This window comes from Nylanderia fulva, unplaced genomic scaffold (assembly GCF_048542155.1).
Source record: "Nylanderia fulva isolate GAGA-0341 unplaced genomic scaffold, ASM4854215v1 Scaffold3, whole genome shotgun sequence".
Taxonomy (NCBI): Eukaryota; Metazoa; Arthropoda; class Insecta; order Hymenoptera; family Formicidae; genus Nylanderia; species Nylanderia fulva.
In genome coordinates, this window is record NW_028190368.1 from 6099839 (window position 1) to 6111054 (window position 11216).

Genomic DNA, 11216 nt, shown 5'->3' on the forward strand with positions numbered 1-11216 from the left:
ATATATATATATATATATATATATATATATATATTATTTTCTCATTTCGTTTAATCTAACCAAATATAATTACGCGAGTGAAACGACGTTATATTATTCTTTAATAATAGCCTCAAAAATTGCAACGCATGCATAAAAATTATTACTGTAATGCATGCATAAAAATATATGAATTTATATGCAATGCATAAAAATTCATTATTTAAATCTTTAACAGAAAATAGAAAATAGAATTTTCTACAACAAGCTTGCGATCAAAATACTCGTGCTTCCACAAGATGCGCGTATCTGATCTCGCGCAAGACTGACGGCTTGAGATTGACGCTGACCGCAAGACTCTAATAAGCTGTCAGCAACAATGTCGCCATCTGACAGCGAAACCTAAATTTACAGCTAAACATTTCGCTCTTTCTATCTCTGTCATTCCATAGACGTGTGTCACATACGTCTACCACGCTGTACGTCTCCCGAGAGACTGATCCCCACCACCAACCCCAAGACTCTGCGCAGACGTCGTCAACTGACGGCGAAACAGCTAGAATGAAGACGAATACACCCCACACGTCCATCACGCTGCGCATCTGGCGCGAGACTGATTCTCGTTCGAGACATTGCGATTGCGAGACTAATGATCACGTGACTCGCGCGGCGCGAACCGTTCAGTACGATAGACGTACGGAGACGCGCGCGTCTAATGAAAGCGTAGATATTTTGATCACAAGATTTTTATAGAAAATTCTATTTTTTTTTTTGTTAAAGATTTAAATATTGAATTTTTATGCATTGCATAATTTTTTGTTTACAGTTTCTGTTAAAGATTTAAATATTAAATTTTTATGCATTGCATAATTTTTTTATTTGTATTTTCTGTTAAAGATTTAAATATTAAATTTGTATGCGTTGTATAATTAATATATATTTTATGCATTGATTGCAATAATAATTTTTATGTGATTAGATTTAAAAAAATAAAAAATATATATACATATAAAATATTTATATTATTTATCTGCTGTTATTATATATAAAAAACATATAATAAATATATCGATAAAAAGAATAAATAAAAAATTAAACCACCCCAGAGATATATATACATATAAAATATATATATTATTTATCTGCTGTTATTATATATAAAAATATAATAAATATATCGATAAAAATAATGAATGAAAAATTAAACCACCGGGCAAGCGAGAATTGAAAAACGAAGGCAATACACGTTGCTCAACATGTCGATGTTCGTACTTTCTAAAAATGTTTCTATTTCTCTGCGTGTGGGACAACATAACATTACGTCGTCAAAGCCTCAATCCTGCCGCGGGATCGTGGATCCTTATCGATGTCTTTCCAGGCTTCTCTACCATAGGACACCGTCGGCGACGTCGAACAATAGAAAAGACAAGGGGGCCACGTAACGTCGAGGCGCGAGAGAACGCGTCCTTCCGGCATTTTAATATTCCTTTCGATGTGTTACACGTGTGTTTCCGCGTGCCTATGCGCGGGACAATGCAACACCTCTCTCGCTGAGAGACACACTAGTGGGACGAGAAGAAAAGAGTGTGGCAATTAAGCGACACACGTTCCCACGCCCCCGGGACATTGGCCCGTGCACACGAGGCGAAAATGATATCTTAACTTATCAACGCGTACATCCACCTTTATCTCTACTCTATTTTTTTTGTACGTTTTTGTACATCGCACAATAATCCCCATTGCTCGAATATCGCTTAATCGAACGTTCGATTATCCGTATAGTGTGAAAAAATATATCAGTTTGAATGGTAATAAATATATTTAGGCGTTTATTATATTATATAACAATATTAAATAAATTGTAAATTAACTTAAATTCATTAATTTAAGTCGCAAATTTCAGAAACCTGAACATTCGCGACAGAATCGGGAATACAATTGTATTGATCATTTCATATACTACCTATTGCGATACATTTTATTAGTACCATTAATATAAAGATTATGTATAATCTCGAAATGTTTTTATTATTATAATTGAATTTGATAACGAAATATAGATCGTCAAGGGGAGGTTTACATAATAAAGCAGAAAGATAGTAATATCATTAAAATAACTGTTAAGAAAAATATGTAAAATAGCAGTCCAAAAAAATAAATATAAAAAACATAATAGACATTAAATAATTCTGTCAAATTATTGTTATAATGTTTTATGTTATAGAATAATTTTTTATAGAATATATTACGTAATAAATATACTTTCTCTTTTTATATATTTTAAGACATTCAATGTTTTTCGATTAATAGAATTTCTATTTTACTTTATAGTTAAAAATATATAAAGTAACTAAAATAAAATTAAAGTCTCCACTGACAAGTAACACTACCCAAGTGTTAATAACCGATTGAAACTTGGTATACATATTCTATATCAAAAAACATTTGACACGTATTTTTTTATATCAGCTAAAAAAGCTTTTTAGGGGTAAGAACAACCCTTGCAATATATACATTACGGGAGGGTAAATTAGAGTATATTAACACTTGGGTAATGTTACTTGTGAGATTTCTTAACTTTCTGTAACGCAATTACAAAATCCGATTAGTCGAATATATATACATATATTTTGACGTTCTCGATCTTTTTTTTTTAAATGGTTCGTCCAGATTTTTTTTAATCTTTTGGATAATATAAAATAATTATTTTAAGATCCTCGTAATTAGATCGTAAAATAATTTGCGGCAATGATTTACGTATATCTCTTATAACAGTTACTCTATCAGAATATTGTTTGCGATGTTGATTATTGTTTGCAATTGTTCTCAAAAATCTGCATATATACCTGTAACGATATACTGTTTGCCAACGATATCATATTCAACAGAATTATCTATTCACGATCGATTGTTATTTGCTATACGTAACAAACCATATATACGTCAGTTATTGATAAAGTGAAAACTGATAAATAATATATCACGTTTTCAATATTTTAAAGCATATATTATCTTTTGTTCCAGTATATATACTTATATATTTCAAACGTGAGAAAAATAACAATTAAATTGCTTATAGCACGAATGACATAGATGCATTAATCGTGTATTTCGGATACACAGTGATGTGATCAGCACAAAAGCTGAATCATTATCGCGTACAATTAACATATATATTGATACACAAATAATGATTTCTGAATAAATGATCCCGTTAAAAATGACATCGCCTGATTATATTTTTTACAATATTTAGATTACTCGAACAAAGCGTTTGTTCGCGCAATATTATAATAAAATGATGCGACTAATAAGCATCTAAAGTTTCTTCATTCCAAGATGTCCGTAATGCGGTGTCGTCGACAACAATAATTATAGGACGATATGCGCGTTGAAATAATGAAATAATGCCGCAGCGATGTGAAATAGATGGGCGTTACGAATAAATTTCGGTACATTCAACGGCAAAATTGTGAATTGTGTTGTTGTGAGAAAGATGTCGTTTGCACAAATCACCGTTTATGGAACATCGTTACTCAATCATCGTTACGGAACATCCTTAAGAAATAGTTTTAAGCAACGTGGAATCAATGTAAATTATACCTCTTCATGTTCATGTGCCTTCGCGTTAAAGAAAAATTTCCGAATCAAAAATATAATCTTTATTTGTATAAAATATATTATTACAAACTATCTAATCCAAAAATATTTAACGTATCTTTGTGCAATAAAATAAAAAGTTATACAAATTATTTAATGTTAAAAATACATATTTGCTATGTTGGAATATTCTGATGTAGAATGGTTTGTAATTATATATATGATATTGATCGAGATAAAGTCAAATATACGTTTCAATCTATTTTGCACATTTACAAAAAAAAAATCGAAAGTTCAAAACACACATTCGTATAAGATATAATCCGGGTTGAAGGACATTATAAAAATAGCTACATTCGGGTGTTACTATACAGGTGCACGTAACTCAATTCCTTCTCGTGTATATATACAATCTTATCTAGAATATGCAATCTTCTATACATATAACACGAGAAAGAAAATCAAGCCATATAATTATTCTCTCTTTTTTCTTTCGCGCTCTACAATATGTATGTATGTACATAAAACGTTTACGCTTATTCATTATAACATCGTTACAGCTGTTACGCGAGCAATCTTCTATTTCGTACCTACTTTGTCCAGAATACGTATCTACTATGTCGTAATGGGAATCGGTTCGAGGTCGTCGTTAATAATGCCCAAGCTATATCTTCTGTAATAGTGGGACGCAACGCATTTCACCCGATCGAATTTCTTCTGACTCAAGTTATTTATTACACTCGGTTCGGTACTGTACAGTGGATTATCCGGGCCGAATTCGATCGATCCGTATTGCATCACTTCCTCCTCTTCCGCCAATATCGGGTTCACCAGAAAGCAGCCGACGAGGCTTCCGTAAAACGCGGCAGCTCGGAGTTCTGACTCCAGCCATTCCCTGTTCAGTTCCGCCAAAATCTTCTCGTCCACGTGCAATCGACGAAGATCCTTGAGAAGCTCGTTGTGATAGATATTAATGAGACTCTCGTAGCTATTCTCGATCAATGATGAATGCGCGCTGGTGTAAATCAGGTAATGAATGTCGGTGGTCACCGATGTATGTCTGGATATCTGGTAGTCCACCATTTTTAAATCGAGTATCTTGCCGTCGTCGTCGTGTAAAAACAATAGATTATTGATCCACGGATCGCCGTGGCAAATTGTGTGATATTTCTGCTTCGGCGCGTTAAACATGCGATACATGGTGTCGTAAGTTTTGTCGATGTAACCGGAAATGTGATCTATGACAGCTTGTAGCTCTTGAGTTCGCGGTTCTATTGTTTCTAAAATTTTCACTGTCGACTTTATACACATCTCGGTACATATTCTCATCTGCGACATCTCGGAAAGACTAATGTAAATCACCTCTTCTACAGACTCGGTTAATTCGTCGAACAGCCGTGGATCATTGATCTTCACCGCTAGAGCCGATGCGTGTAATTTGGCAAGTTTCTAGAGAGAGAAATAAAAAAAAATATATATATATATATATATAAATACTTGTACAATTATCGTATTATTGATAGATTTTTCGAGAAATAAAATCCATTCTTTACTTTGATGGAAATTAAAAATTAAACATTTTTTACAGTTATGAATAATAATTACAATTAAATAAAATAATTTACAATAATAAATAATAAAGATACATAATATGTATATGTATACAATATGTAGTAGTAATACCGATATAGTGTTTAGTATATGTATAATGATATAGTGTGTATAATATAATAATAATAATAATAACGTATTTTTTAATTAATTTTTAAGCTAAAATTAGAATCAAAATGTTAATTTGCATCTTAATTTTCAACAGTTAAAATATATGCAAAAAATGTTCAATTAAATTTTTATTAAAAAAATGTTAAAACCTTATATTAATTAAAGAATGTATAAATTTATCAATATTATTGAAGCTTGGTTATTCGTAAGAATACAAAGAGCAAGGTTAGCATCGACAGCCTTTATCTTGATAAGTATTCAACTTACGGTCATTTAAATGTACAAGAGCCTGACAACTGTATATCATTAATCATCTTAACATGCGATACTAGACAATCTTTGAAAATCAATTTATTGGCCGGACAATATTAATCGATAATTATTGCTTGACTGTCAGACGATTATGTCGATACAATTAAGAAAAATATATAGTTCTCTCTGATTCTCACACGTTATATACATATTACTATTATCTCGTTTCTTATAGAGTTCTTACTTGCAATATTTAGTAAAGTAATCCTTCAATTTATAAACGTTGCACAGAAAATAATTTATGAATCTGCTAAGGATGCAAATCCTATTTGAGATACAATTCTAACTCGATCTAATCCTCTTATCTCCTATGCGAATCGTGACACAAGATAAGCATTTATTACAGAATTATTAATAGAAAACGCATACCTTTAAAGCGTAGACTGTGTGATCCAAGTCTAGAAAGTTGCGCCTCTCGCAAATGACGTATCCTTTCTCAGCTAAATCTTCCATTATTATATTCTCTTTGTCGGTGTAAATACATCGAGGACCAAAAGAACCGAGAACCGGCAATATTTTTTTATAAAGGTGTGACTCCATACGGAATAGACCGTAAAGATCCACTAATTTAGAGATTGCGCACCCTTTGACGATACTTTTCGTTATCAGATTCTTGATATATGCTGTGCACAAATATGAAAAAGGATTCAAGAAAACGTATCTACAGAATACGCATATCTATGTATATCGCATTTATACGTAACTATTTTTCACACAAGTATAACAGCGATGTTATTTTAATTGAAGAAATATGTCAAAAATTAATATAAAAATTACCCTATAAAAAGTCAACAACTAAATATTACACTTTTAATATAATATATATAATTTAATGTGATATTTGCAATCATATACACACAAAGTGTATCATTAAAAAATTACCCTTTAAAATAATGTATTACTTAAAACAGGAGAATATGAAGATTCTACTATTATTATACACGATAACTATATTTAAATATTGCGTATGTATCTTGAATCAAAATGTACTGTAATAGTAAGATAACCTTTCTTCGGGACACCTACAGGATGAGAAGTTATGCAACTGACAATTATTCCGTTTCGGTAAACCGAACATCATCATTGGTTTTACCAAACAATTTTCATTTGGCTTTCGTATTTAACATTAAAGCATAATAACAACGATATACTAACGAGTTCCGTCTCCGCGTGTACCAATGAGCTTTGTTTTGATCAGCAACGACGTATAATTGTCGCCGGGTTTTGAACCCGGTTTGTCCACTGCTTTCAGGATCACCAATTTGTCATCGTTCTCGTATTTTCTCATATAAGCTTGGAATTGCTTTGCCTTGTCTGAAAATTAAGCATGACAAATTGATGATTTAATGCGGCTACGAAATATGACAAGAACGAGTACGTGTTAAAGTGAATACATGACATATACACACACACACATATATATATATATATATATATATATATATATATATATGTATATATAGATATAGATAGTCTTCTCGCGATCTATCTCACTGACATTATTATTTCATGGTCGCGACCGCGATAGATAAATTGACTTGACCCTATCTGTGACATGTGCATACGAAGTAGACGAAAGAAACTACAACCGTGTGTGTATAAACGTTAACATCTTTATTAAGTACGAGAGAATGGCACAAAATTGATAACTATGCATATTTCTGTCATATATAAAATAAAATAAATTATTGATAAGTAAGAAAAAGCAAAACGCATACTTTGTCATTTAACTTGTCATCTTAATATTTAATATTTTATTATTATTTTTATATTGTATATTAATTGTCAATATTGCACTAATTAATAATTTTCAATTAATTTTTAAATGTATTTAGAATAATAATAAAATAATAAATTAAATAATAATTAAATTTTAAAATAATATTTGATTTTATTTAACTAGCGATTTAATCATAACAATATTTAATATTGAAAACTTTAAAATATATTTTTTTGACAAACTATGGCGAAATTAATTCTACGAAAAATGTGAGCTATGAATTCGTCAAAAGTTGCTCGACGGGAAGCGTCCTTGATTCAAGGATATGTTCTGTGCAACTGTTTGCGAAAGACAGGTGCAAATTTACTCTCGCTCCGGATGTGAACAATTCTATATTCTTGATAATTACTACATTTTAAAAATCGCAAAAAGATATATTTAAAATTATACCACGTATCGCGCAAGTAAATAAAATTAATTCTAACGTAATGGACTGGCTAGCTTGTTTATAATAAATTATAAATCGTAAACATACATGCAAGAAACTATCAAATAATGCGCATGTTAAGATCAACTCTATTAAAAACTGCTATTAAGGTTACATTCACATCTTACATCTTCGCGGCATTAAAATAATGTTTTTCTGAATAAAGATATGAAAAGAATATAAACATAAATGCTTAATTAAAAAGTTATAATTAAAATAATATATAAAATATATATAAAATATAAAATGAAGAAAATTCTACAACATACAGATTTATTCATCTGACAATTTGTATGATACGACATAAGAATAAATAAATGATATTTATCATTAATCTATCTGTTGTTATGCCTAATACTTAAAATTGCTGAAAATGATAAATATTTAACTGTCACTAATCGCTGATTATTACACTTCTTGTTTTTGCCAATATAAATATAACGACTTTCATGTCACTTTCAGTGGTCTCAAATTAATACAATTTGCAAAAACATTCAATATAACACTGTCACAACATTAAATATAACACTGTCACAACATTCAACATTATCGACCTTCTATTATGCTGTATCGTATTAACAATCTAAAAATAAATATTGTTTTTTACATTTGATACTCTCGTCATAATTGTTTAATCAAACATTTATAGGACTTATAATATTTATATAACATTATTTTTAAATACTGGCATAACTTGGCCGAAAAATTTTATCTTGACATCTTATTTAAAAAATGTTCTATTCTTTATTAGCAATCTAATATTTTTTTAACAATACTAATTTTTGTAACAACGTAGAAAGAAATAAATAAATATCAGCCAGGGTAAATATACTAATTTCGCGATATCGCGCAAAAGATATGATCTTGAAGATCTTATCAGATAAAGAACTGTACAACGAATTTTCTAATTCCTTCGAGACTTTTTCAGATCCTTACATACATGCAATTTAATGTACCTTAATTTTTTTCGTTTAGTCGATAAAAAAATGCTCCCAACGAAACATAGTAACGTTGCCTGATATATATTCGAATATCGCTGACTTAAAAAAAATTTTCTGCAAACGTCTTCATTTGGGCAAACTTTTATTTGCCGTGAACGCTTTTTAGTTATGCGAACACCGTAGTAAAAAAATTTTATTTTATTTGCCTGATACAAAGATTTTAAGTGGCTGTTTTACACGATACTATAAAACGATATTACGTAACACAAAAAATCATGTTTGTGATACATGACAGATCTTATCTATAGATATACTATGTTGCTTTATCTGCAAATCTGCAAAAGTCGTAAGAATCTGTTAAGCTGCAAATCGTAGAAATAATAGAATTATATGATTTATTTAACTATATATAAATCGATGTTTATAAATGCTCGAAATGTACTTTATAGACTTTTAAAACATTTAATGCCTAATGGCTGCAATTAAGATTCGTTATTTTAAATTGTCAAAAATAATAAATAAAAAAACAGACATTTTACGAGTTGTTATATATATTATTGCTTAAATTAAATTGATAGATAAATAATCTAGTCGCACTATAGATAACAGATATAGTAAAATAAATATAAGAACTATCGATTTATATGAAAAAAGACTATAAATAAATATGAAAAAAGATTTTAACAAAATGGCACAGCAACACTTCAATAATAAAAATTTGTAATCAATTATTACAGAATTATGATTAATTATTATAATAATCACGAATTTTTATTTAAATATTTAAAGTAATTTAAAATTTAATTTAAAATTTGAACACTTATTAAAGTTTAAAATTTTAAAATATGTCATACAATTATTAAAGCTGATTATAATGACTGCGAACTATACGCTTTTTTTAAACCTATTAAATAAATAAAGCTAATAAATAAAGATAAATTGATAACATTATTTTCAAATTATATATATATATAAAATCGTATTATTATATTATGAGATAAAAATGATCTCTAAGCAAATGTACATTGCTTTCATACTTTATTTCAGAATTAAATAAACATGTAAAAAGAACTAATACACAACATAAATAAAGCAACGGAACGTATTTATTTGACGGAATAAATATATAGCAATGATTTAAAAAATAATAATATTTTTATTATCTTCCTCGATAGTGGATCCTTCCATTAAAATAAAGAATGTATGATTTGACACGGCAAGAATCGGAGATTCTTACGTACCTTCGGCGGAACAGCTAACCGAAGTGTTCTCCATCGTTGTGTATCACTTTACTGATCACGGTCGTTTGGACGTCTTCGTTATTTGTACGGCTCGTGAACGCGCGCGCTTGCACGACATACGTTCATTACAGAAGAACGAATCGTCGCGCAGTGCGCGACGCCCCTCTGCACGTGTCGTTTTACTCCGAACGTGTGAAAGTGACGTAATATTACATACGTTGGTTACACATGATTATGCAACCAATCGAGTACGAACTCGGTTCATCCTTTGCAGGAAGTGGCGACATTGAAGCTCGCGATAAAGTGTTTCTTTCTATGTAGTTTCTCTCGCTCTCTCTATCTCTTCTTCTTCTTCTCTTCTTCTTCTTCTTCTTCTCTATCTCTCGCTAACGACTTATCGTTGAGATTAAATTGACAAGTAAGATACAGCGAAGCAAAAACTTTGCAAGGAGAAAAATATGTCATTTTTTTGTACCGAAGTCATTTAGATGATTCGCTATCGAATTCGATATCTTGAGAGAGAAAACGTGTACTGTAATTTTATCTTATCAATAACGCTCTTAAAAAATCAATACTTTAATCAAATCGAAATTGAGAAAAATATGCATATACTGATATAACAATAACAGAATAATGCCAATTAAACTAAATACCAATTATCCTTAATTGAAAATCCGCCTGTGATTAATAATCGAATATATAAAATAAATGCATACTTTTAATTTATTTTTAAAATAATAGTATATTAATTTACCTATATCTTTTATATTCTTTAATGCTTTATATTTCTTTTAATTTGTGAAAGTTTGATATATATATATATATATATATATATATATATATATATATATATAGACAGGAAATGTATACAGATATATTTCCGGCTTCCTGTTCATTCATACTAATCAGTATTGTAACTATTTGAAAGATTAAATAGCTGTAGTGATAAAGTCAGATAGCTGTATCTATAATCGATATGTAAACGATTTGTAAATACTTCTTTTGTTTCTAAGAATAAAAATATAATATGGTGCAACACTTCTATACTTACCTTTGTGACTTTATGTTTGCCTTCTTGTGTAATTCCTTATTTGTAGAGATAAATAAATAAAAGTATAAATTTAATAATAATAATAATAATAAAGAATTAGAATATTCTGAAAAATGGTATAAGAGATTACTAATAAGTCGACATTTTTAATAATACCCAAGTG

General features: G+C 29.6%; 1 protein-coding gene across 1 annotated transcript; it reads right to left on the minus strand.

Moving 5' to 3' along the window:
- Positions 1-1779: 1779 nt before the first annotated feature.
- LOC114933549 (uncharacterized) lies at positions 1780-10275 on the minus strand. Its single transcript, XM_029306182.2, has 4 exons — positions 10003-10275; positions 6769-6927; positions 5983-6236; positions 1780-5028 (listed from the first exon to the last, which is right to left on the minus strand). The coding sequence occupies exons 1-4, from the start codon at positions 10034-10036 to the stop codon at positions 4195-4197; spliced, it is 1281 nt and encodes a 426-aa protein (XP_029162015.1). The 5' UTR covers positions 10037-10275; the 3' UTR covers positions 1780-4194.
- Between the last annotated feature and the right edge of the window lie 941 nt (positions 10276-11216).

Excerpts from the sequence above, each read along its gene's own strand:
- LOC114933549 (XM_029306182.2), bottom strand. The coding sequence starts at position 10,036 with ATGGAGAACACTTCGGTTAGCTGTTCCGCCGAAG. Across the intron at positions 6,928-10,002 it reads GGTTAGCTGTTCCGCCGAAG|ACAAGGCAAAGCAATTCCAA; the intron begins GTACGTAAGAAT and ends CTTAATTTTCAG. Across the intron at positions 6,237-6,768 it reads TACACGCGGAGACGGAACTC|CATATATCAAGAATCTGATA; the intron begins GTTAGTATATCG and ends ATTTGTGCACAG.